This window comes from Mastomys coucha, chromosome X, assembly GCF_008632895.1.
Source record: "Mastomys coucha isolate ucsf_1 chromosome X, UCSF_Mcou_1, whole genome shotgun sequence".
Taxonomy (NCBI): domain Eukaryota; kingdom Metazoa; phylum Chordata; class Mammalia; order Rodentia; family Muridae; genus Mastomys; species Mastomys coucha.
In genome coordinates, this window is record NC_045030.1 from 143,633,239 (window position 1) to 143,660,215 (window position 26,977).

General features: G+C 43.4%; 2 protein-coding genes across 13 annotated transcripts in view; one reads left to right on the forward strand and one right to left on the reverse strand.

Annotated features, from left to right (window-relative positions):
• Positions 1 to 14,728, forward strand: part of Pfkfb1 (6-phosphofructo-2-kinase/fructose-2,6-biphosphatase 1) — a 53,531-nt gene extending 38,803 nt beyond the window's left edge. For all 5 annotated transcript variants that reach the window (XM_031369000.1, XM_031369009.1, XM_031369002.1 and 2 more), the window contains 6 exons: positions 2,445 to 2,591; positions 4,516 to 4,620; positions 9,357 to 9,486; positions 12,754 to 12,816; positions 14,017 to 14,081; positions 14,413 to 14,728. In XM_031369000.1, the coding sequence (XP_031224860.1) occupies positions 2,445 to 2,591; positions 4,516 to 4,620; positions 9,357 to 9,486; positions 12,754 to 12,816; positions 14,017 to 14,081; positions 14,413 to 14,472 (570 nt within the window). In that variant the 3' untranslated portion in view covers positions 14,473 to 14,728. The remainder of the gene's footprint in view (positions 1 to 2,444; positions 2,592 to 4,515; positions 4,621 to 9,356; positions 9,487 to 12,753; positions 12,817 to 14,016; positions 14,082 to 14,412) is intronic.
• Positions 14,729 to 16,254: 1,526 nt separating this feature from the next.
• Positions 16,255 to 26,977, reverse strand: part of Tro (trophinin) — a 12,146-nt gene continuing 1,423 nt past the window's right edge. For 6 of the 8 annotated variants that reach the window (XM_031369019.1, XM_031369018.1, XM_031369013.1 and 3 more), the window contains exons 2-13: positions 26,353 to 26,422; positions 24,616 to 26,073; positions 23,919 to 24,020; positions 23,747 to 23,810; positions 23,462 to 23,541; positions 22,918 to 23,009; positions 22,182 to 22,261; positions 22,045 to 22,087; positions 21,601 to 21,663; positions 21,047 to 21,161; positions 16,598 to 20,208; positions 16,255 to 16,422 (exon numbers count right to left, since the gene is read on the reverse strand). In XM_031369019.1, coding sequence (XP_031224879.1) covers positions 16,609 to 20,208; positions 21,047 to 21,161; positions 21,601 to 21,663; positions 22,045 to 22,087; positions 22,182 to 22,261; positions 22,918 to 23,009; positions 23,462 to 23,541; positions 23,747 to 23,810; positions 23,919 to 24,020; positions 24,616 to 26,073; positions 26,353 to 26,397 — 5,742 coding nt within the window. In that variant the 5' untranslated portion in view covers positions 26,398 to 26,422 and the 3' untranslated portion in view covers positions 16,255 to 16,422; positions 16,598 to 16,608. Of the gene's footprint in view, positions 16,423 to 16,597; positions 20,209 to 21,046; positions 21,162 to 21,600; positions 21,664 to 22,044; positions 22,088 to 22,181; positions 22,262 to 22,917; positions 23,010 to 23,461; positions 23,542 to 23,746; positions 23,811 to 23,918; positions 24,021 to 24,615; positions 26,074 to 26,352; positions 26,423 to 26,806; positions 26,934 to 26,977 lie in introns of those variants that run through there. The other 2 variants (XM_031369020.1, XM_031369016.1) reach the window with 2 other exon arrangements.

Sequence of the window (26,977 nt, forward strand, 5' to 3'; positions counted from 1 at the left end):
GACCAGGCTGGCCTTGAACTCAGAAATCTGCCTGCCTCTGCTTCCCAAGTGCTGAGATTAAAGGTGTGCGACACCACCGCCCAGCTCTTAGTGTCTTTTTTCAAACTTTTGTTTGTTTTTTATTTTATGTTTATATGTGTTTTGCCTGCATGCGTATCTGTGTACCATTTGCATGCCTGGTGTCCACAGAAGCCAGAAGAGGGCATCAGATCCCTGTGAGCTGTCTTATGGGTACAGGGATCAACAGCCAGTGCTCTGAACTGCTGAGCCAACTCTTCAGTCCCTTGCTGTTTTTTATTGGACACCTATGCACAACCACAGTACTATCAACTTCCACATTTAATTTCTGACTGATATCAGCAGTGTGAACTGGGCATAACTGTCATTGTTTATGGATAAGGAAGCTGAGCAACAGAAATAGAGAGGAGTCTCATGTCACATGGTCAGTACAAGCTAACATAGGCAGAACTGAAAACCAGGCCTTCCTCCCTTGCTCCAGCACCCCTGTTGGATAGGTAGGAAATGTCCCAGATGCCTTCTGACCTGACTCTAATCTCTCATGCTCTCCAGAACAGAGGCTGAGATCACTTGAGGTATACTTTTATCTCCAAGACTTCTTGGATATAGCTAGCCCCTGTCTTACCTGCATAGCTCAGAGCTCAATTGGAAAGGTGGCCATGTCCACATGAGTACCTCCTGCACACACAAACATGCATATGTGCACACATCAGACCCAAATTTTCACATTCTTCAGCACAATGCACCAAGGCTGGATATAAAGGGCAGTCGCCCCAATCTCTATAGTTTTCATTTAACTAGCACCTACTGTCTACAAGGGAGTAATGTACTCTTCATGCAGCTCAGACACACAGCCGGATAACTGAATGATGTTTGCATTTTACAGGCATGATGAGAGGTCAGAGATGGGTACTATGTAAGGGAGCTATTGAGATTTCTCTTTCTCTTACTCTCCCAGGCAAGGGAGAACTAACTGCTGACTTGTGTCTACCATACAAATTTGTGCCTATGCCCATTTGTGCATATGTACCTAGGACATGATGTGTTTGAATAATAATACCCTGTGCACAAAAGGAACATGTATCCTTGCATCTTTGAGCTCCCATGACCCTTTGTGGTTCCCATCTATACTGCCATTGTTTCTTTCCCCGAGTGGCTAAATCTTGAAAGCATTAACACTCCAGCACCCAAAACAGGGACATGGATACTAATGCATGTGCAAATGCCCTTAACCTGGGTACCAGGCTCTCCATTCAAGCAATAGAAATCATGCCATCAGATCCTTCAATCCATACTTCAGACCACATTCTGGGCACTTCTACTCTTAGAACTTCACTCTGAGGGCCTGGAATCTGCTTCGATGCCTGTATGAACCTGGCTTGTAGACTCCATCTGAGGACAGACCATGGTCACAGGAATATTAACCTTTAGATCCATGCATATCCCTGGGGTTATTATCTGTTGTAGCAAGAGGGTCACTGGAGATAGTGTATGACCAGAACTCCATGCTGTGATTTGGTTAACCTCAGACATATAGAGAGATTCCTAGAAGTGCAGGATATTTTCAGAAATGGCAGGAGAAAGGATGCAGATCATTGGATGATTCCACTTGTTCTTTTTCTCTTTCTTTTCATCCTTAGTCACTCAGGAAAGAATATGACTTTTATTTTATTTTATTGTATTTTATTTTTAGTTTTATTTTTATTTTATTTATTTGTTTATATATATATATGTATTTATTTATTTATTTGGTTTTTCAAGACAGGGTTTCTCTGTGCAGTCCTTCCTGGCTGTCCTGGAACTCACTCTGTAGACCAGGCTGGCTCAAGCTCAGAAATCTGCCTGCCTCTGCCTCCCAAGTGCTGGGATTAAAGGCTTGTGCCACCACTGCCCAGAATGAATTTTATTTTTAATACTTTTATGATTGCACATATTTGTTAGATACAATTTATAATTTCCATACTAATTGTATATTATTGTTGTGCATAATGAGAATATCCATAATCTTCTATGGATTTGGAAATATACACCAATTTTAAGGATAGCCACACTACTGTGCATTGAAACATTAGAACTTACTTTCCTGTCTAACTGTAACTTTGTACCCATTGATTAATCTCTAGCTTAACATTTGATCCATTGATCATCCTTTAACTGTAACCTTATATTCGATGATCAGCCTCTCTAAAGCTTGCCTATTCAAGAACCCAGCACCTCAAACTCTGATCTATAGTCCCAGGGTTTGTTTGTGTGTATATATATATATACACAATATATATAAATTTATATATATATATTTAATCCAAATTTTCTTGCTTGTCCATTAGTACTTCACCATTCATTAGAGATTTGACCTTGTTCTGATCTGATGGCTCCTCTGGTCTTCCTTTCTCACCCCTCTTTTTTTTCCTCATCCTCTCCCCTAGTATGCCTATGCCCTGGCCAACTTTATTCGGTCTCAAAGCATCAGCTCCCTGAAGGTGTGGACTAGTCACATGAAGAGGACCATTCAGACAGCTGAAGCCCTAGGTGTCCCCTATGAACAGTGGAAGGCTCTGAATGAGATTGATGCGGTAAGATGGAAAGGGTTAGTGTCCTGGCATGGAGGGAGGTGGTAATTCTAGGCTTGCCTCATGGGTTACCTCTGCTTCTCGGATCCTAATTAGTTCATCAAATCCTTTTATGTTTTTTGTTTTGTCTTTTGTCAAGCAACTATATGTAAGGGACTGTTCTGTGTCATGGAGATCCAGTGAAGCCCAGCATTAGATTGCTCTATGGGAGTGTCTATGGGTGCATTTACATGATTTTTAATTTATATAGGGGGCTAGTTTACTGTGGCCAGTACCACCCCTAGGCAGATACATCTGGGCTGTATAAGAAAGTTGTTTTAATGCGAGCCTGAGGGTACACCACATTACCTCCGTGGTTCTTGTCTCTGCTCCTGCTTGAGTCTCTATCCTGAATTCTCTTAATGATGCAAGACCACCTAGAAGGGTAAACTGAAATAAACCCTTTCCTACCCAAGATGCTATTGGTTGTTGTTTCTCACAGCAGGAGAAACCAAACTAGATAACTTCTAGAAGGCAGTTGTCTTCTACATTTTGCAGATGAGGAAAATAAAACTCAGAGAGGTTAAGCAGGGTTGCCTGAAGTCAAAGTAAGAAGGCAATGGCCATTTCCCTGGGGGCATAAAGCCTCATAATGAGCTTCAGAACAGAAGACTGAGAACAGTTTAAAAGGATCTCTGTGTACTTTCTTTCCCATGAGCAATGCCCATTCAGAAAGCCTGACACAGCAGAGCTGTTCATAAGTTGTAAGTGTTGTATTCCTTTTCCCTAGTAGATGGTCCAAAAAGGCATCAGCCGGAGTCTAGTGACCCTGGGCACCAAACAAGCAGGGTTCAATTGAAATTCACATTTAAGGAAATGCCAGAAACAGCATCGCTTTTTACCACCAGCACCAATAGCCTTGCCTATGGGTATTTCTCAGTAGACTTGGAAGCTCTCAGAATTTGTCTTCAGACCCACTCTGAAGCCATTAAACAATTTACTAGCTTTTGTCTTATGAAGTATCTGTGGGTACATTTTCTCTAGTGATACTAAAATTCAGGGCAGGTCAGGAAGGATAAGTAAGGCTATACAATGGGAGAGCACCACTGTGCAATGTATTTGCTCACAGAGTTTCAGACACCTGCCACAAGTATGTACAGATGCACACATTCGATTCACAGTCACAGAAGCATTCTTTTGCCATCATGCCTGTACCATGTATGCATAGACATCTAGAAACAAATATAGGCACATCATATACATACATTTATTTCAAATGGACACAGATGAGCAAACCATTGACATATATATATACCACTAATACATAGCTTCAAGCACATTACTGCAAATTCACAGACCTCAAACATAGGCACATAGATACAGATATATATCAGGAACATAATACAGAATGCCTACAGTCATGGATATATGCTGCCAATACACATGAAGATACACACCTCAGCTTCACCCACACCCACATGGATATATTCTCAGAAGCTTAGTCACCCTGTACATACACACAGAAAATACAAGTTTACTGCATATACATAGAGATATGTCATATACACACAAATACAAGGCTTTAAACATATCTTAAGCATACATAATAAGCAGGATACACATGCTTACAAACACAGTAACAAGTCCTTATTTGTACATATTTATAGCAACATATACTTATACTTAATGTACACATATAGAACTATTGAGGCAGTCATAGGAAAATATCATATACTTAGTCTGAACACACCCATCCATTTGTCTTTACACACAGAAGCCACACACCTCACAAGCACATACAAACCAGGCAACAAGTACAACTCAGGAGCTATTATGTTCCCAGAAACTGAGGTATTATACTATTCCATACTCGTTGGCACCTAAACTGTATGAAATGCTATGTTGATTTCCCCTGTTCAATATATTATCCACAAATACTTTTTTATAGGGTGTCTGTGAAGAGATGACTTATGAAGAGATTCAAGAACACTACCCTGAAGAATTTGCACTACGGGATCAGGATAAATATCGTTACCGCTATCCCAAGGGAGAGGTAAAGTTTGAAGAGGTGGCCCAGCTCCTAGGATTCTTCCCCTGTATCCTCATACCAACTGCCAGACTTTTGGAAATACCTTTAAAAACAGGGCAAAGTGTGTTTTCAGTAGCTGCCATCTGTCAAGGTACATGCTTTTCTGGTTCTTAGCTGTAGGCAAGCTATTCCTCTTCTTTTAAAAATAGTCATTCATTCATTCATTTGTTCACTTGTTCAATGAGTGAGAGTATGCATGCGGTGGTGTGTATGCTTGTGAAGGAGAGAACAACCAATGGGCCTCAGTTCTCTCCTTTAACCATGTGATCTCAGGGATCAAATTCAGGTCATTAGCTCAGTGATAGATGCTGTGTCCAGTTCCTCCTGTTTTGTAAAAGCTACATATTTGCCTGATTATAGGCACTATGTGTTTTTAGAAGAACATACTTTGTCCAATGACTTGTATTTGCCATTATTTTACTGGACAAGTTGAAATAGCTCAATATACATGAACTCTGTAATATCTTGTTGCCAACACACCTAAAGCTCCAGGCTCTCTCAGCAGTTGGCATCATTCCAAGGAACAAAGGCTATTAGTTTAATCAACTTCTTAGCTACCATATGAACCAGACTATAATTTTCCTGTGTCTCTATGAGATTAATGCTTATTGCTTTCAATCTAGCCTCTTCTTAGCACAGTTCTGCATTTTAATGTATTTATTAGTCATACTCCATTTCTGATCCAAAACCCTTTGAAAATATGACATCTGGGAAGATAAAACAGTAGATGTTATGTTCAGTCACAAATCACTTTCATATTTTCATCTTCATCCTCGGAACAGACTTTATAAAGTCAATGTTAATTTCCCTTATACATTTTTAGGCTGTGTTATTACAGGCATACAAATCAAAAGCAATGTTATCTTCTCACTGAATTACAGATCCTCTATTAAGAGTGACTAAGCTCTTTTTTTCTTTTTTTCTTCCTAATGCTATTTGCCTAAAATATATTCTAACACAACTCTATCTCTACATGGTAGCTTCTAACCACTTGCTGGATTCACCTTTATTTATTCATGTTCAACTTTTCTGAGTACTTTTATTTTATTTATGTCTCTTATAAGTACTTTATAGTTGGATTTTGTTGTTTTTACTCCAAACTGAAATATGACTTTTGAATGCTAAGCTTGGCACATATATTTTTAGTGGTATTACTGACTTTTGAACATTTAATTCTATTGTCTTGAACTTTCTATGCTTACTATATTTTTCTCTTGCTTTCCTTAGGGGTGATTTTTTTCATCAATATGTGTTATAATCTGTTTCCAGATTCTTGTGGAGGTTATGCTTAACTTAAAAACAAAATCATCATGGTTCTTTCTGTTTTTGAAGATATCCCACTAAGGGTATGAGGTCAAAATATTGTACTTTAAGATTACTCAGAATAATTTGTTGTGTATTGTTATACAATTGACTTGAACATTTAACTTTTTATATTTCTATTTTAATTGATTTTTTTCTTAAAATATATTTTGATTATGCTTTCCCCTCTCCCAACTCCTCCTAGATCCTTCCTACTTGCCCAACTTTATGTTGTTCCTCTCTTTCTCTCTCTTTGTCTCTCTCTCTCTCTCTCTCTCTCTCCCTCTCTCTCTCTCTCTCTCTCTCTCTCTCTCTCTCTCTCTCTTTCTCTCTCTCTCTGTCTTTCTGTCTGTCCCTTTCAAAAGAATCCACAAAACCACAAAACTGAAAGCTAAAACAAAAACCAGTAAGACAGAAATATCACAACCAAACAAAAAGTTCACACACACAAGACAAAACAAACAAAAACATGGAGTTCATTTTGTGTTGGCCAACTACTTCTGGGTATAGGGTCTGCTCTGAAGTGTGGTTGACATACAAGCCACAGTCCACTGGAGAAAACTGGTTTTCCCTTTTGCCAGTCCATTTTCAAATAGCTTCTTGGTTAGAGGTAGGCCTACATGTCTACTTACCCCTCTCAGTGCTAACACCTGTCTGGCTCGAATCTATGCTGATCTTGTACATGCTGTCAGTGTCTCTAAGCTCTGATTTGTTATCAGCCCTGTTGTATTCAGAAGACACTGTTTTCTGGGAGTCATCCATCATCCCTGGCTCTTATAATCTTTCTGCTTCCTCTTCAACATAATATCCTTGAGCCTTGAAGGGAAGGGTTTGATGAAGACATCCTATTTAGGACTGAGTGCTCCAAAGTCTGTCACCCTCACAAATTGTCCAGTTGTGGGTCTCTGTGTCATCTACTAAAGAAGCTTTTCTGATGAGAGTTGAACGAGGCACTGATCTATAAGTATAGCAATATGTCAATAGGAGTCATTTTATTGCTGTGGTCCTTTAGCAGAATAATTGAGTCTGCTAAATATATTATATATACTTATTATATATAATAATACAATTATATATTATGTATATAGTATATATACATTATATATAATATATATTATACTATTGTTTTCCTCTAGGCCTATGACCTATCTAGCCTCAGGTTCTTGAACACTTTAGTATGTCAGGTATAGGCTCCATCTCATACAATAAGCCTTAAATTCAACCAGAAAGTAATCTGTTATTCCCATGTTTGTGCCACCATTGCACTGGTACATCTTGCAGGCAAGTCATTGTTGTAATTCACAGGGTTTGTAGCTGGGAAGTATTGATGGTTACTTTTCTCTGATAATGTGCAGAGTACCTTCTGGCACCGTGGATACTAGTCAGTAGGGGTAAAGCTTAGTTCAGTACCAGTTCAATTTCTCCATGTTTGATGACTAAGTAAGTTGTCTCTTCAGTAATAGGGCCTTACTATCAGATTGTGGAGAATAACCAAGAGCCTATAGTGTTTTGTGAGGTTCCTTGGGGCCCATTTGTCCAATGATTCAATAAGATGTAATCCATTTCTGGCACTGGAAGTTTTACTTGGTAACATAAGATATCTAATTGAGACATTGTCTCCCTTATTATATGGTAACTCCATTTAAATTCCTGTCACTTATCTATGTAGTTTAAGAAGCTTCTACAGTAGTAGGTTTATATGTGGGTTTATTTTTCAAAAAGCCTTTAAAGTTAGTTGCCCCTCCCCATATTCCATCCTTTACTTGTTTTCCTCTGTACCCATCCCTAAGGAAGAAGAAATATAGTGTTATGGAGAGATAAGGAGAATCTAGAAGAGGAACATTTAGTATTATATAATATATATATATATATACATATATATATGTATATATATATATATACATATATATATGTATATATACATATATATTATATATATTACATATATATATATATATACATATATATATATGACTAACAAGGTCCTAAATCAACGTCTTTACTGTTGCCGTAAATAATATAGGATCTTTCAACCTTCAGTAACTTCCTCTCCTTCTCCTAACTTACATGTTATTTTATATGTTCATGTAGCCTCAATCTTAATCCCTAAACTATTACTGTCATTGTCACTACTACCATTTGATATGTCATTTAACTGCGTGTTTACTGACCCTTTGATCATTTTGCTTCTTCTATCGAAATTCTACTTTGCCATCTGTCAGTAGTACTCTCACCCTTCCTCTCATCTACGTGTCCCATGGCTGCATCCTCAAGCCTTGACAGTAATTGATTGCATAGAGAGCTCTCAGGTGACTGTTGTTTTCTCAGCACTCTGAAAAGATGTCTCTCCTTGTCTTATTGTTGCCACACTTATCAGCTTCATTATTGTTTCTTTGCTCTTTGGCTAAGTAGAAAGTTTTTCTATCTTTGTTGCCTGTAAGATTCTCTCCTTTTTGTCTACATAGTACTCGATTCCTCCTGCTGCTCACCTCCTCCCCTCTATCTCCTTGATTTCTATCCCCTCCTCTTCTTTCTTCTCTTCTCCACTTTTCTCTACTTTTCTTTCCCCCTCCTCCCTACTCTCCCCTCCATTTCTTTAGTCTCCCCTTTTCTTTCCTTTCTCCTCCTCTCTTTTGAGCATCTTTCCAATCCTTTATTCCCTTCTTTCTTTCTTTCTTTCTTTCTTTCTTTCTTTCTTTCTTTCTTTCTTTCTTTCTGTTTCTGAGGATGTTTATATATAAGGCTTTCTACATGTCCCTTATACCATCAGCCTTTTAAAATAAATTGTTACAGGAATCTTTTCATATTTTCCCGTGAGAGTCTAATATAGGAAGACACATTTTTCCCTTACCATTTTCCTTTTTCCTGTGGACAGACTTTTTGTATTTTAAACGTTTACTGAAGGTATAAAGATTTGTCCTCTGACAGTCTCACATTTATGTTGAGTACCAACTCCTAGCTTAATTTCTATTTCTATAAGGTTTCCAAAACCCCAGCTCTTGGCTAATGAGATTGCCAAATGTGCCAAGATAGTTATGGCATCTCCATTGCCTTATTCTTTTCTTTTCTCTTTCTTTTCTTTTTTTCTCTTTTTTCTTTCTTTTATCTTTCCATTTGGAATACTACAGGTCATAATTTTCCTTATTTTTGAAATGCCAGTTGTACAGTTAAGTAAATATTTTATAGAGGGGGTTATAGTGTTGCCTTTTAGCCCACACTTACTGATTGGTTCATTTAACAGATGAGAAACTTAAACCCTGAGAAACAAGAGATTTGCCTAGTCATACTGTTGGGTCAACAGTTCTGGCTCTCAAAGTTTTCTTCTCTGGGTCCATGTGCTTCATCATCTCCTCTGCTTACCAATTATTGCTCTCACTCTCTCTCTCTCTCTTTTTTAGTCCTATGAGGATCTGGTTCAGCGACTTGAGCCAGTTATAATGGAGCTAGAACGGCAAGAAAATGTACTGGTGATTTGTCACCAGGCTGTCATGAGGTGCCTCCTGGCATACTTCCTGGATAAAAGTTCAGGTAACAGCCCCTCATCTCTGTTCTTGGAATGAAGAGCTGGGTATGATTTGAGACTCAGTTAGAAGTTTATATCATAGTGGTTAAAAGCACAATATTTAAACCAAGGATTTTTAGGTTCAAACTTGTTACACACACCTGTGCTACCTTCAGTAAATACTGTTATCCCCCATCAACCTTCTTTCTCAACTAAATAGGGAAAATTAATGGTTAAGTTGAAGTAAACATGTTAAAAGCCTAGAATGTATGATGTATTGTATGGGCTATGTTGCCATTATTAATATCACTCTTAGCCAATCTGCAGGATCTGTATATTGAAAGCCAGCGTAAACAATCTGCTACAGCTTCAAATACTGAGACAGTATATCTCTGAAGCACACTGGCCTCAGTTGATAGTGAGACCTGTACCCTTGTCGTAGGAATAATTTCTCCAAGATAGCAATGTCTACAATTTAATTTTTTAAGTGATATTTTATCTTTCAAAAATATCTAGACCCAAAAAAAATAAAAAAAATAAAAAAAAAATCTAGACCCATAATTTATGAAAGTATGTATATGCAGACTTTATATACTGTAATACACACAACACTATATACACATACTGCTTATTCTGTGCTGCCATACATATATATGTAGGCCTCATATACTGTCATATGAATATATATGTATGTTGCAGGAAATATTAAAAACGAACTGGCTTGTTCCCATGTTTATGCTAAGAACTCCCTGTCGCAGTGGGCTGGTCAGCTATGCAATGGCCAACCTGTTCTTATTTCATGGAGACTCTCTGGCCAGGAGCTCCCAAAAACATCTCCACCCAGCTCACTAGGTTCCCACTGGAGGGTCACTACCACACCAGCCCCATGCTTCAAAACCCCCATGACCTCTGTGGTGCACCTCAGGCAAACGCACACTTTGCCACCATACCTTTCTCTTTTGAACTCAGACAAGCCACTGCATGAAGGAAAATGCAACACTATTAAATCTAAATCCTACGGTGGCGAATCATGATTCTAATTACATCCTAATTACATCTTGTCCTCACGCTATCCCTGTCCAAAAAGACCTCTCTCCTGCTTCCTCTCTTCTTCTGTCCAACCTGGAAGTCCCAATTACTCACCTGGTGCTTGGCTCCTTTATTCATTAAGGCATTAGTTCAGAAGAACTCACCTGAGTATGACTCACTCCTTGTCCTCAACCCTGTCCCAGGAAAATGACATTAGCATCAACATACAAACAGCACCAGGCCCATCCACAATATATGCATATATGTGTGTGTGTGTGTGTGTGTGTGTGTGTGTGTGTGTGTGTGTGAATATACATACTAAGATTTCATATATTTCCATATGTATAAATATAAACTTACATATAGCCATATATACATATACAAACTACATATGCTGCCATATATGTATTCACAGACTTCATATACTGCTATATGCATGTATACAAAGACTACATATACTTCTTAGGTGGCCTGGCACAACTTTCATACAACAGTCCCTTTCTAATGTGGATGCTGAAGTGTGGCATTTCCAGGATATTTTGAAGGTGTTTGGAAACCATGTTAAATACTAATGAGTCAATTCTGTTATGCTAATTTCAAAATAAAGAATATATGAAATATGGAATAATTCAATACTGGAATTCAGGGAACTTGAGAGCTTGACATTGGAAAAGTCATATTCTTTACCTGGTCTCCAGTGTCTTCACTTGATACAGGTGATGGAATGTGTGATGTGGTCCTTTCAGTCTTAGAATTCTGATATGTTCGTATCTCTGCTTTTCAGAGGTTTTTTTTTTTTTTTTTTTTTAAGATTGTGAGGCAGGCCCCATTCCCATTCCTCAGATGAGAAAACCAAGGCTCCGAGCAGCAAAGTGACTTTCCAAGGATCATGGAATAGATGAATACCAAATGCCCACCATCTAAAATATACACAGGAACATTGTAGTTACTTCCTTATGTCTACATTTCTTAACCCTCTTTCACACAGAGACCATTCTAGCTGCTCACAGCTTCCTGGGAGCAAGGTTACACAGGGGTAGGCATATGGCTTTATCCTCAGTATTCAGGAGAGTAATGGGAGAAAGCCCAGTAGACTTATATGAATTAGAATACATACTCATAGAACCACAGGGCTAGGATACCTTCAGATTGGATCGAATCTAATCTTGTTCTGTAAAATAGGGACACTGAAGGCCAGAGAGAGAAGAGACCATGACAGAGCTGGGTCAGAGACTTTAGATATGTTCCTTCTGTTCTCTAAATCCATTTCTTCATATAGAAAATGACAGTGGACAGACCCCAGAGCATCATGAGGGATAGTCAGTCCCCCCCACACACACACAGACAGACACACACAAGCCATTATCCCAGAGCTTCATTCTAATGGTTGGCAGTGAGGAGGAAAGGAATGAATTCCCAGGAAAATGCCCCCTCATGATATATCAGGAGGTTGGCAGGATGCTGGCATACCTTCAATCCTACAATTAACCTAAGGGTCAAAAAAGGTAAGGGTCAAAAAAGGTAATATGCATTGCAGCCTGGAGACTGGTGAAGTGGACATAGGTGTGCATCCCCAGTACTCCAAATTCCTCCATGGTAGCAACTATAGACTATGGTGGCAAAATCATGCATATTGTCTTCAGAGTACCCTAAGTTTGAGGCCCCAGACTGCCACTTCTTAGCCATGGTATCTTTCCTCTTGAAGCCTATTTCCTTATCTATGAAATGAGCCAGATCACTCCTCCTCTTAGTATGTCTGGCAAGTAGAAACACTGGTCTAGACAGGAAATTGTACATTAATGTTCAGAGTCACTTTCTACATAATCACCTGTAAGAGAAAACCAGTGAAATACACACACTGTGTCTCTGCCATGGAAGTGGCACATAGGAAAGTTTCAGAATTTTGAATACTTGTGGAGTATGGGTCATAGGGTGTCTGGAAAGTTGGCATGGGGCAGGAGGGAAACTTGCCTTCATTTCCTGCTGATTCTGAGACCCTTTAGTTGAAACCCCTTAGTGGGTACGTAGACATCCCTTGAGACTTACATTCTGTCTACCTTTCCTAGACTGTCTTGTCCCTGTTCCCAGGCTGCTAGGTTGCTCTCTTTTGCCCTCACAAATACCCACTATATAGAATACCAGGTGTAAATCTGAGCTGGGGCCCAAGTAGAAAGCAGAGGTAGAAGTAGGAGCACCTAGCAATCCTGAATGTGGTCCTCTGCCCAGTACTACATCTCTCATGGCTGCTTCTGCCTCCCTTCCAGATGAGCTGCCCTATCTCAAGTGTCCTCTGCATACTGTGCTCAAACTCACACCTGTGGCTTATGGTAAGTACTAAGGAAAGGCAATAGGAACCAGGGAGTGTGCCTTCAGTGTGCCTACAATTTGCTCTAAAGGCTCCTCGGTGATGTTCCCTAGGTGGCTGGCGGGATGTCCTTATAAAGTTTGGGCTGGTGACAGTAGGATAGCCAGGAAGAACTAGGCTAGCATACAAATCTGGAGCCTGGCTCTTTCTCTCCCTGCCTGGGCACTGAGTATACAGTACATTGTTCTATTTGTTTTGAGGCAGAAATGTCCCCAATAGAGACCTAAGGAAAATTATAGGTTGAGGTCATATTGAAGAAAGAGCTCGAGGAAAATTCTGGGTAGTTTAGACTCCATTGGGACATTAGTTAACTATGAAAGATTCCTAAGGAGGGAAAGGATAGAGTCAAATGAAGTCCAGGGTGTGAACAGGAAGAAAGGACCTCCCAAAACCTGTGATAGGATAATTTACATAATTGTGCTCAAGGGGCTACCATTCAACAGTGGAGCTCCTCTGCCAACCTCAGGCCCTTCTTCAGGTAGAACTTCCTGGTAATCACACCCCTGGTATTGCTCTAATTGTCTTCTGAATAAACCTTGCCTGGGTTTGAGTACCCAGAACTGCAGCCCAGGCCTCTTCTGCCTAGGATGGCTCAGAGGATCCACAGTGCTATCAGTCATACATAGATTAGATCACTGTCTCATAGGTCACAAGTGTTGGGAGAGGTCGCAGAGATCACCTTCTCTCATTTTCCCATGTACAAATGAGCAACTGAAGCTGAGGAAGCATATATAAGCAGAGCTGGGGAGATAACTGTTGGCTTCAGGGCTTTGGGGCCTGGATCTTAGCCAAACATCCTGCAGCTTATCTGAACTCCCCTGCCTTCAGAGGAGATAAAATCTAGAGCAGTGGTTCTCAAGCCTCCTAATGCTGGGACCCTTTAATACAGTTCCTCATGTTGTGGTGACCCCCAACCATAACAGTATTTTAATTGCTACTTTATAACTGTAATTTTGCTGTTATGGGTCAAAATGTGAGTATCTGATATATAGCATATCTGCTATGCAACCCTCAAAAGATTATGACCTATAGGTTGAGAATGACTGCTCTAGAGAGTATGGACCTGGGTTTAGGCAGTGATGATGGGAAAGGGGAACATACATTAGGGAATACCTGGGCTTATTCTGAGTGTATATGGACATAGGAGTTGTTCTTTTCTAAGGCTGCAGAGTGGAGTCCATCTACCTGAATGTGGAGGCTGTGAACACACATCGGGACAAGCCTGAGGTAGGTCGGGTCCTCTTGTACCCAAGATGGCTGTTAACAAAGCATACACTGAAAGTACTCTCCCACATTGAAAGGCTGTCTCCAGCCTCAGACATCCCAGATGTTTCAAATTAATCAGTACTCAAAAATGGCCAGAACCACAGTCTAGGCCTTGAGACTCAGGTCTGTGACAATCCCTACCGAACAGGACTCAGGCTGATTCCCCAACCATGCCTACGAAGAGGGCCAAGACCTATGCCCTGCTGAAAGAGGGATACCCAGCAATAAGGACAAGAGGCAGGGCAGGGACTGGGACTCTACACTTCCTACTAACCCTGGACTCTCTTCTTAGAATGTGGACATCACCCGTGAACCTGAGGAAGCCCTGGACACTGTTCCTGCCCATTACTGAGCCCTTCTTAAGTGATTAAATTGTCCCTCTTCGCACCACCTTCCTCCTGTAGGAACTGCTGGCCTTGTTCTCCTTAAGCAGACTCTGGCTTTGGCCTGAGTGTACCCTACCTCCAGAGAAGAAGTCTGTAGCAGCTCCTAAACAGGTCTTAATTCCTAGCCATAACTTAGCCTGCCTAGTTGTGGATAAAGTTCTTTTTAAGCATTCCCTGATGAATGAAGACATTTATTCCTGCCTATAAGACAGGAAGAAGTAATTTCTTCTTTCATTGTTGTCAAGATCTCGATTCTAACCCAACTCTGGTGCTCCTGGTGAAGAATAGGTGGGGGCATCTGGGATGGAAGAATCCTTGGGTAGTATCCTCAAAGATGGAAAAGAGATCCTTGTGAGTTCCTGTTGGTTTTGTCCCTTGACAATCAAGGTGCATGGGGACAGGATGTGTTCCACTTTATACTCAGAAAAGAATCCAGTACTTGGGCTAAGAGCTTTGGTTTCCTCCAACTCTTCCTACCATCCTTAGTAATTTCATTATTTATATTAATGATGCTATCAATACCTTCCCTCCCTGGGATTTGACTCCCTCAACTTCAAGTGATTGTCTGATATCATTTATGGCATCCTCTCTCTGGGCTAACTTATTGACTGAAACCTTCCCATTCATTCCAGTCCATAAAACTATTAGCCTTAAGGCTTTGCAGCATGCCTCTACACCAGACATTCATGTTATATTTTCTTGATGAATAGTGTCTGTCCTTGTTCATCAGTATGTTCATTTTTAACTATCTATTGTCTCCTAGTTCATTAGTTTCTCAATGTTCTTCCATCCCTCACCAACTTGGACCTACTTCAGCCAGTGTCCTTCCTCTAACCATTAATGGCCAGGTACTCACATCCCTGTGATAAACAGACTCATAACCTTGCTGTCTTTGTTCCCTAGTCCTTTCATCACAACCACTCAGGAACATGCAAGCCTTGAATCATTGCTTGAAACAGGTCTATTTATCCACTTCTACAGCCTGCTCAAAGTCAGGGTTACCCTTTCCACTTCCTTCCTTCCTTCCTTCCTTCCTTCCTTTCTTTCTTTCTTTCTTTCTTTCTTTCTTTCTTTCTTTCTTTCTCTCTCTCTCTCTTTCTCTCTCTCTTTCTCTTTCTTTCTTTCTTTCTTTCTTTCTTTCTTTCTTTCTTTCTTTCTGTAGCTGTCGTCAGACACACAGAAGAGAGCATCGGATCCCATTACAGATGGTTGTGAGCTACCATGTGGTTGCTGGGAATTGAACTCAGGACCTTTGAAGAGCTGTCAGTGCTCTTAATCACGAAGCCATCTTTCTAGCTCCATCTCATACTTCTTATCTTCCATACCAACCCCCAGTCTCTCAATTGATTTAGGCCCTACACTCCATACCAACTTTTCTTTCCTATCCCAAGAAAATGCCCTCTTGTTCCCAGGTCAATTCCTAGTTTCTTCCCTTCTTATCCCTATATTCTTACACAACGACCCAAAATTAATGTGAGTCTACTTTCTATTTGCCCTGTACCTTAGGCTTCCCCCTTCCATATCTTTGTTCAAGCTATTATCCTTTGGCCTGCCAGAGAGCACTTTCCCAAAGCTCTCTGACTCTGAGAAATGCCTGCCTTTTAGCTGGAGCCCCATGGTTCCCAAAAAGCTAAGTTGAACCCTAGCTGTTCTATGAACCCAAAACATCACATCCAGCCACATTAAAGAACAAAATAAACTCAGGTTCCTTTGGCAAATTTAATGTAACTCTGATACCAAAATATGACAACAACACAGGAAGCAAACACAAAGCAGGAACAGCAGATTTTTCAGTGTTTCACTCAGCTGATGGGTAATAGTGCTTAGGCTGCTGCGTGGACAATTCCAAAGCTGCACATTGGCTCCATGGGATGTACTGCTGCAGTTAGCGTTATCTGTAAACAGGGGGAACAAGCCTGCAAAAACAAAGCCAAATACCCAGAAACACATTAGCACAAGGCCCATTTCTTCCTATTTCCTTTCTTGTCTTCATCTTCTCACTTGGCCCCTCCTAGCTTAGGGTTTCCTCTAGTATCTCCCAGGTATTATAGCTATCCCCATGGATTCTGGCTATAGGAATATTGCAGTTACCTGAAGCTTCACTAGCCGTAAGAGAAGCCACAGCCACCGTGGCTAGGGGCTCCACCACCAAAGCCAGTACCGGTGCTTGGTGGTCCACCGTTGAATCCAGCATTGGTGTTCAGTCCACCACCAAAGCCAGCGCTGGTGTTCGGTCCACTGCCGAATCCAGCATTGGTGCTCAGTCCACTACCGAAGCCAGATGCAGTGCTTGGTCCTCCAAAGCCACCTCCAGTGCTTGGTCCTCCAAAGCCACCTCCAGTGCTTGGTCCTCCAAAGCCACCTCCAGTGCTTGGTCCTCCAAAGCCACCTCCAGTGCTTGGTCCTCCAAAGCCACCTCCAGTGCTTGGTCCTCCAAAGCCACCTCCAGTGCTTGGTCCTCCAAAGCCACCTCCAGTGCTTGGTCCTCCAAAGCCACCTCCAGTGCTTGGTCCACCGAAGCCAGGTCCTGTACTTGGTCCACCACCGAAGCCACCAGTGCTTGGTCCACTGCAGAAGCCAGCACCAGTGCTTGGTCCACCACTAAAGCCAACAATAGAACTGGGTCCATTACTGAAGCTGGAGCCGGTGTTGGGTTCACCAGTAAAGCCACTGCTGGTGTTGGAACCACTGCCAAAGCCAATGATGGGATTCAGTCCTCTGTCGAAGCTGCCATTAGGCCCATTGCCAAAGCCATTGCCATTGCCAAGGCTTACACTAAAGCCTGCACCAGTGCCAAGTGTGCCGCCAAAACCAGTATTGTTACCCAGGTTGCCAGCAAAGCTATCATTAGTGACCAGTCCACCACTAAAGCTGGTGCTGCTGCCCAGTCCATCACCAAAGCCAGCACTAGGCCCCAGTTCACCAGCAAAATCAGTGTTAGTGTTTAGTCCACCATTGAAGCCAGCACTGGTACCCAGTCCTCCATTGAAGTCAGCATTATGACTTAGTCCACCACTGAAATCCGTGCTGGTGCCTAGTCCACCGCCAAAGCCATTGCTAGTGCCCAGGGCACCATTGAAGCTAGCACTGGGGCCTAAGCTTCCACCAAAGCCAGTGCTGGTACCTAGGCTGTTGCCAAAGCCAGCACTGGTGCCCAACCCATTTCCAAAGCCAGCACTTGTACTTAGCCCATTCCCAAAACTGAAAATGGCACTGGTGCTGTGCCCCTCACTGAAATTGGCACTGGTAGCACCACTAAAGCCGTTGGTGCTGGAAGAGCCTCCAAAGCATAGGTTGGTGTTAGATGCACTGCCAAAACAGAGACTGGTGCTGGGTGCTCCACCAAAACAGAGGTTAGTGCTGTGAGACCCACCAAAACTAACACTGGTAGAAGGAGCACTGCCAAAGCTAATGCTGTTGCTATGGGTACTACCAAAGTCAGTGGTACTAAGTGCGCCACCAAAGCCAACACTGTTACTGAATGCACCACCAAAGTCAGGGCTGGTGCTGATTGCTCCACCAAAGTTGGCATTCGTATTGATGGCACCGCCAAAGCCAGCACTGTTATTCAGTGCACCACCAAAGCTGGCACTGGTGCTGATGGCACTGCCAAAGCCAGCACTGTTATTCAGTGCACCACCAAAGCTGGAACTGGTGCTGATGGCACCGCCAAAGCCAGCACTGTTATTCAGTGCACCACCAAAGGTGGCACTGGTGTTCATGGCACCGCCAAAGCCAGCACTGTTATTCAGTGCACCACCAAAGTTGCCATTCGTACTGATGGCACCGCCAAAGCCAGCACTGTTATTCAGTGCACCACCAAAGGTGGCACTGGTGTTCATGGCACCGCCAAAGCCAGCACTGTTATTCAGTGCACCACCAAAGTTGGCATTCGTATTGATGGCACCGCCAAAGCCAGCATTGCTATTCAGTGCACCACCAAAGGTGGCACCGGTTCTCATGGCACCACCAAAGCCAGCACTGCCATTGAGTATACCACCAAAGGTGGCATTCGTACTGATGGCACCGCCAAAGCCAGCATTCCCGTTGAGTACACCACCAAAGTTGGCACTGGTGCTGAGTGCACTGCCAAAGCCAGCACTGGTGCTGATGGCACCGCCAAAGCTGGCACTGCTGTTGAGTGAACTGCCAAAGCCAGCACTGGTGTTGATGGCACCACCAAAGCTGGCACTGCTATTGAGTACACCACTAAAGCCGGTACTTATGGCACCACCAAAGCTGGCACTGCTGTTGAGTGTACTGCCAAAGCCAGTGCTGGTGCTGATGGCACCACCAAAGCTGGTACTGCTGTTGAGTGTACCGCCAAAGCCAGCAGTGGCACCAGAAGATCCACCAAAGCTGACACTAGTGCTTAGTGTGCCACCAAAGTCAGAGCTCGTGCTAGAAGAAGCACCAAAGGAAACACTGGTGCTGAGTGTACCACCAAAACCAGTATTGGTGCTAGGAGAACCACCAAAGGAGATACTGGTGCTGAGTGTGCCTCCAAAGCCAGTGCCAGAGTAGGGAGAACTACCAAAGCAGACACTGGTGCTAAGTGTGCCTCCAAAGCCAGTAGTGGTGCTAACTGCACCACTGAAGACAGTGCTTGTAGTTGGTGCACTGCCAAAGCTGGTGCTTGTGCTGAGTGCACCACCAAAGCCAGCGGTGGTACTAAGTGTGCCTCCAAAGCCAGAGCTGGCTCCACCATTGAAACTGGCACTGGTACAAGGTGCACCACCAAAACTAATACTGGTTCCACCACTGAAACTAGTACTGGTGGTAGGAGCACCACCAAAGCTAATGCTGGATCCACCACTGAAACTATTACTACCAATGCTAGGTGCACCACCAAAGCTAATGCTGGCTGTGCTGCTGATGCTGGTGGTAGTGCTGGGTGCACCACCAAAGCTAATGCTGGCTGTGCTGCTGATGCTGGTGGTAGTGCTGGGTGTACCACCAAAGCTAATGCTGGCTGTGCTGCTGAAGCTGGTGGTAGTGCTGGGTGCACCACCAAAGCTAATGCTCGCTGTGTTACAGAAAGGGGCAGTAGTGCTGGGTGCACCACCAAAGCTAATGCTTGCTGTGTTACAGAAAGGGGCAGTAGTGCTGGGTGCACCACCAAAGCTAATGCTTGCTGTGTTACAGAAAGGGGCAGTAGTACTGGGTGTGACACTGAAGCTGCTGCTGGCTCCGCCACTGAAACTGGTACTAGTGTTGGTTGTGTCACCAAAGCTAATGCTCGGTGCACTGCTGAAGTTGGTAGAAGTGTTGGGTACACTCCCAAAGGTAATGCTATTTATGCCCCCAAAGCCACCACTGGGGTTGAATATGCCATCAAACCCACCATTGGGGTTGGTCATACCACCAAAGCTAATACTAGCACCATCACTAAAGCTATTTCTGGCACTAGCTCCTTGGTTGAAGAAGTCAGGATCTGCATTTTCTTGGGCTCTGGGTTCGATTTCAAAGGAAAATCTGCTCCAGACCTGTGCATCATCACCCAACTCTTCCCTTGTTAGGCAGTCAATATCCATGTCATCCCAATTCCAGGGCCCAGCCACAGCTTCCTCTCCAATCCCCATTTGGGCTCTTGCCTCAGCCCTGGCCTTAGCCTCAGCCACAGCCACAGCTGCAGCCTGAATGTCCATCTCAACTGCCTCACGGTACTGAGCAGGCCAGTCTTTGGGGTCTTTCTTCTGTACCTAAAATGGAAATTATAAGAAAAAGAGCCCTTACAGTTATGTATGAAGCACCCATCATGGGATCCACACAAAACTAATAGTGGTAAATAAAAAATTTCTAGTGTTCTGAAAGGTCAGTCTAGATATTAAGCTTCATATCTGATAAGTTAAGAACTCAAGTTATGTCCTTGGACAAGTTTATATCACAGAGCCCAAATGTTCCTGTTCGTAATATGGGAAATGGTAAGAAACTAAGTATGTTATAGATGAGTTTTGGGGAAACCCCAAATTCTTATGTTGAATAGTAAATCACTAATCATTGCTATACTTGCAGACAGGGCCTTTTATGAATATAACTTCAGTGAAATGGGTGAGGCTTTGAGCAAATAGTGTCCTTTTAAGACAAGACATGAATATGAACTCGGGCTTGCTCTACTCTATGCAAAGATGCAGAAAAACTTACCACCTATAAGTCAGAGAGAGAAAGAGAGAGAGATGGGGGGGGAAAGAGAGGAGGGGAGGGAGAGAGAGGAGAAAGAGAGGGCCCATAGCAGAAACTGAGTGTACTGGACCTTAACCTAGGGTTTTTATCTCCAGAACTGTTGAATGTAACAATTTCTGTATCTTAAGCTATCCAGTTATTAATATTTTATAACGGCAGCCTCAACTGACTAGTACAATATGTAAAAAATAACTGGACAATGAAAGATATATATCTTGCAGTATAGAACATTGATGAGGCTTTATGTATTTATATACCATCCATTCGTTGTCCTAGACCTGTCTACCACTGCACATAGCCTGCCTTAACTAGGAGCATCCCATTCCATTAACATGCCAAACTCAGGAAGTTTATTACCTTGCATGCAAATTTCAGTACTTTCATCTTGCTAGTCTCATGGTAAGACCGTAGGCCCCAGAAGAATTCATACTCAGGTGGTCTGCTGTTGGGGACCCTCTTGTATTCCAGATATCTTAGAGAAAGGAAATGAAACTTGATTCTAAACAAGCAAAACTATTATTTAACCACCAGACCTCAGATGAAGCAATCTCCTCTAAACAAACACCTGGGGAAATGTTTTCAAGGCCCTTTAGACCCAGACTCATTCCCATACATGGTTCCATGCAAAGTAGTTATTGGCAACACTTGTGCAGGGCACAATGCCACAGACAGGTGTTGTCTCCTATGAAAACTTACCCCAGAATCCTGTGGGTATGCTGTTAATAAATTAGCCTTTTTTGGGCCCCTGCTCTGAGTATATCCTATTGTAAGGGTCCCAATACAGCTTCACCACAAGAATTTTCAATAGAACTCAGGTCTAGGATACAGAGTGCTCTTCTGAGTGTAAGAAAGGCACTAAGTACTTTTGAACCAGAGTACTTCAGAGCTACAGAGCCTTGAACACTACTTACTTCTGCTTCACAAATTCATCTGTGATGAGTTTCTTCACTTCTCCAAAGAGTGAGTGTTTTACCCTAGCAAAGAAAAAAAATAAGCAGTAAATACAGCCCAGAACTACTCAAAAGAAAGTATTTCCCAACATACAGTCCATGGCGGTCTCAACCAGGTGGAGAGAGCAGTGAGCATATGGCCACTAGAAGAAAACAGTGGAGGCCTGATGGTGCTTTGTCAGGGATGTCAAGGATGCCCTACACACCTCATCATAAAACAGACAAAAGACATAAAGGAGAAAAGAAGCAGAGTTCAGAATCATTTTGTCATTCAGCCAGATAAGAAACCCTCCATTCCCGCCCCACACATTCTCCACCAGACCACCAGGCTGATGCAATCCTGGGACTGTCCTCTCTTGCCAAAAGACAACATGGACAGCAAGCGCTGAGAGAGCCCAATCATACCCAGGATGTAGCCCCAACTTGCGCAGCACGTCCCAGATGATAGCTGCAAGAGGAGGCAAGAAGGAGACAAGGACAGAAAATGAGCATCTGGAATTCAGGCAACAGCCACTTATTCAACTGCATGCCCAGCCACTCACCCTCACTGGCCTTGTTGCCATTCATAAAAATGACACTCAGGATCACCATGAGGAGACCCAGCTTAGGTGTGTCCTTGGTCCTAAAAGAATAACAGGACATAGAGCAAGTTTATGTTCATGAACCATCATCTGTACAGCAGCTTGTTAGGCCACCCTCTCCTAGATTCCTCAGATAGAGAATTCAGCCTACTCTATGGTCCCAGCCATCTGCGACCCAAGGCAGGGCGCATTCCCTCTTGAGCCCAGCTCTCCATGCACCAAAATGCTACTCCTACCTAGGGTTAGGATGTGGAAGAATACCTGTCAACCCAGGCATGTGAGTACTCAGTCACTTTCTCTCCCAAAGTCCCAAACTCTCCTGGAAGAGTTCTCCATGGAACTCTAGTGACATTCCTACTCTCAAGCATCTTGGTCCTCCCCAGAAGTCCCTCCCTCCTTTGAGAGTTACCCTTCCGCAGCCAGGCCAGGCACCTGGTAGAAGAGACAATTAACAACAGGCTGATTTCCTGGGGGCTTGTTGGAGAGAAAGCCACCCTGATGGCAGCAATGCCCCACTCACTCCAGGCTCTGAAACCCTTCAGTCTAGCACCACTACTACCCCCAGGGATCCTGCATGTGTGGGAGTGGGTACAGGGGTGTTTAGTTCCTCTTTCCTGAGCTTCTAATAGGCCACGGAGAGAGGGATGGATGGATCGAAGCAGAAGCCCCTTCCCACCCTAGCGCTTTCCCAGCTTACGTTCCCATTATGCCTGCTGAGGACTCCTGAGTGCTGATAAGAATATACAAGTTATTTTGCTTATCAATTTCCTTCAGATTGACTCGAAACATCTGCCAAGTAAAAGAATAGCCTGTGAGTTCTCAAAATATATCTTAGGTATCAGTTAGCATGTTGAACATCCTGCAGATTGTTGTATACCTAAGTAAGGATTTTATGTGAAGGAGAAAATGCATGTAAAACATATAGTTCAGTACCAAGCACACATTAAAGTTGTAACAAACATAAGATAGACCTCTACAACATCTTTATAATCAGTGAGCATCTGCAATGCATGAGATGATGCATCCAGCAGCAGACAGAAGCCAGGACTAAACTACACATCTTTAGTACTAGCTGTGTTTCCACCACTGACTTGCTGTGTAGTCAGTGGCTCCCCCTCCCTAAGCCATCACGTGCTCATCTCCATAGTGATGAGGATGTAATAGATCTCTGCTTCCCTCCACGAGGGTGATCATAAACCTTTCTTCCCTGGTACGCCCATTCCCCAGGAATGCCTCTTCACCTTCTCCAGTGCATAGCTTGCTCGTTCAATGATCTCTGGGAAATAGTCCTCATATTCTTGGACAACATCCTTCAGCATGTCTACAAGGAGGAAACAAAAGATGCTAAAGCATATAGAGGTCAGATGACTATTGTCTTTTTCCCAGCCCTGTGTGATCAGGGAAGCTATGGTGAAATATGATGTGGCAGCTGGGGTAGTATGAGAGAGAGGAGGTGATGGATATAAACAGTTACCCCCAGGCCATGAGTACAGAGAGAAGGGACGAAGAGAGCTCAAAACAGCTACCTGAGCGTTTGATTGGGATCTTTGTCTGGTCTTTAAGCAACAGGTATTTTACCAACTTATTTGCCTAGAAAAGGAAGAGTTAGGAAGGCATCAAACCAGTAGCAGAACACTTGGACAAATGTCAGAGAATGAAGAGAAGGAAAAACAGGACTTTGGCAGATTGGATTCTTACCTTTTCCTGCAAAATGGCCACATCTCGGGGTGGTGGAAGCCGCCTGCCCCATGGGAACCACCTAAAATTCCCAGTTCTTTCTTCTCCATTGGGATGCTTACCCTTTATCAATGTAAAGAAAAAGTGCCTAGAGTTACCAAATGAAAGAGAGTGCAATTTCTTCTGGAAAGTCTCCCAAGAATCTAGAGAGCCTAGACCCTCCCCTATAGAGGGGCTTGGGCCTAATAATGGCTACTCTGACTCCCAGGCTTTTCTTTTACTGGCTTCTAAGTAACAATTTGTCATCTCCTAGCATACAAGCTAACCAAATACATGGCAGTGATTTTTTTTCCCTTTTCTTTGGCATGTTGTGCATTGGATAGATCATTTAGGTATTGGATAGAACACTTAATTCTGGGATTTTGTGTTTGGGACTTACAGTCCCCAGTTAATAAGAGCTCTTTTTAAGAAATAGGTAAATGTGTATGGCAGAAAGTCTGGCACATGGTTAAACATTATGTAAATACAAAGTGAGTCCCAAATAGGTCTTCACTAAATACACAAATGTATTCTCCTACCAATCTACAAACTACTGGAGGACACAAAAATGGATCATTTTCTTCTCAACATACCCTATAGCCTCTATGAACACCGGATATGAACCTAGGATAGGAATGGGAGAGTAGCACAAAGTTAAGGATAAACTCACAGATCTCACCTTCCGGTTCCTCTTGCCCCGGGTTCTGGTCGTGGGTTCTAAAGTCAACTGAGCCAGATAGTCATCTGCCAAGGCCTGGACAGCAGCAGCAACCTGAGTCTCCAGAGTACTTATGTTGGCCTGAGAGGCCTGAGCTCCTTGTTCAGCGATCTGAGCCTGGCTTTCAGTTGCCCGATTCTTATTGGCAGCCTTTCGAGCCCTAGACCCTCTCCTGATCCGTACAGTGACCGATAGGGCATGGTTTGTGACCATTTGAGTGGCAGGTGGAGCCTCAGAGGGCTCAGAAGCTGAGTTTGAGCCTTTATTGGTACCCTTCTTCCCCTTGGGCTTTTTGGGCCTTACAGCTACAGCTGATGCCTCAGCCTGTCTGTTAGATGCCTCGGTCTGTCTGCTAGATGCCTCAGCCTGTCTGTTAGATGCTCCAATCTGTCTGTTAGATGCCTCAGCCTGTCTGTTCGATGCTCCAATCTGTCTGTTAAATGCCTCAGCCTGTCTGTTAGATGCTCCAATCTGTCTGTTAGATGCCTCAGCCTGTCTGTTAGATGCTCCAATCTGTCTGTTAGATGCCTCAGCCTGTCTGTTAGATGCTCCCATCTGTCTGTTAGATGCCTCAGCCTGTCTGTTAGATGCTCCAATCTGTCTGTTAGATGCCTCAGCCTGTCTGTTAAACGCCTCAGCCTGTCTGTTAGACGCTCCAATCTGTCTGCCAGATGCCTCAGTCTGTCTGTTAGATGCCTCAATGGCATTTGAGGCCTCTACATAGTCAGTGTCAGTATTTGTGGTCTTAGCAGTTGCTCTTTTTCCTTTGGAATTATTCTTGTTTCGGACAGTGGCTGCTGTAGCCTGGATACTACCCGTCTCCTTGGCAGCTTGGCCTTGGGTAGTAGCTGTGTGGGTGGCAGCCGAAGCCAATGAGATCTCAGTGGCACTAGGTACAGTCTTATTGGCAGCCTGGTTTGCCTTAGCAGCTTTCTGAGATATGTTGACAGCTGCTGAGGCCAGGGAATTAGCTGACTCATTGGCAACCGGAGTCTGGATAGTTGGTGTGGTAACTGGCAGGTTTAGGGCCTGTAATGGTGGCTTGAGCTGTGTAGTAACATCCTCACTGCCAGTTAGGGATACTTTGGGAGTACCTCTCTTTCCCTTGCCTTTCTTGGTCTGAGCAGTAACTGAAGCCTGGATATTGGGTGCTTCAGTAGTAGCTGAAGCCGCACTGATCTGGGTGAACATTGGTAGGTTTAAAGCTTGCAAAGGTACTTTAGGCTTGTTGCTAGCATTATCATTGGCAGATGGGACTGGAGGGGGAGCGGGTGTGGTCTTATCCATAGGCTTAATATTAGTCTTCTTGTTCTTGTTTTTCTTAGATCGGTTGGCAATTGGTGGGTCCTTTTCTGTGGTCTCCGTCTGTGCATCTGGAGAGAAAGGAAGCCCTAGGCTCCCAGAGGGAGGCGGAGGGCCCTACATACTTAGGATTATGATCCTATGGGCCACCCCACCTCCCTACAACCACCCCTCTCTACAGTTGCCTCCCCTCCTGAGCAATTTCATTGAAAGGGGTTTGAGAAAGGGGGGGGGGAGCAGGAGATAGATGAGTTTACTCTTCCCTGTACCATGCAAAGGAAGAGTGAGACAAGTAAGGTAGGGAATTATGGAACTACACAGTGGTAATAGGATCCAGAGTGGTAAATGAATTCAGGGCACGACAGACACCCTGGTAAGAATTCAGAGATGCCTTACCTGGAATGTGGGCACCCGATGCCCATGGTCATTTCTTCTATCCATCTTTCTGAAAGGCTAATAGCTGAGCCTGAAGGAAATAGTTCTGAGTTAGAGGAGAATAGGGGATGGGGAGGGGGGAGATTTATCAGAAGTCTTGCTAAATCTGAAGGGTGAAAGAATTTGCCTAATTTTGGGCCCCTAATCTTTCTGGGTTTGCCTATCTAAAAGCCCAGAACATGTAGTTTCTGAGCTCCGTCATCTTTTACTTCCAAGATGGCAAATTAGTTCTATGACCTACACCTTAACATCCTCTACCACACCGCAACCTGACAGTGCGCATGCGCACAGAACGAGAGCGCTAGCAAGCGAGCGAGAGAGAGTCGCACACGCGCGCGGACACACGCGCGCGCGCGCACACACACACGCGCGCGCGGACACACACACACACACATACACACACACACATACTCACGCGCGCGCGCAGGATAACAGGTTTTCCAAATGCGCCTGGTCCTCAAGGCCCTCAATACGCATGCGCTATGGTGGACAAGACCATCTCTAACCATCTCATTTCCACATATGTCCCCAGCTCACAGAGCTACAGAACATCTAGGTCCCACAGCCTCCTCCTCCTACATCATTT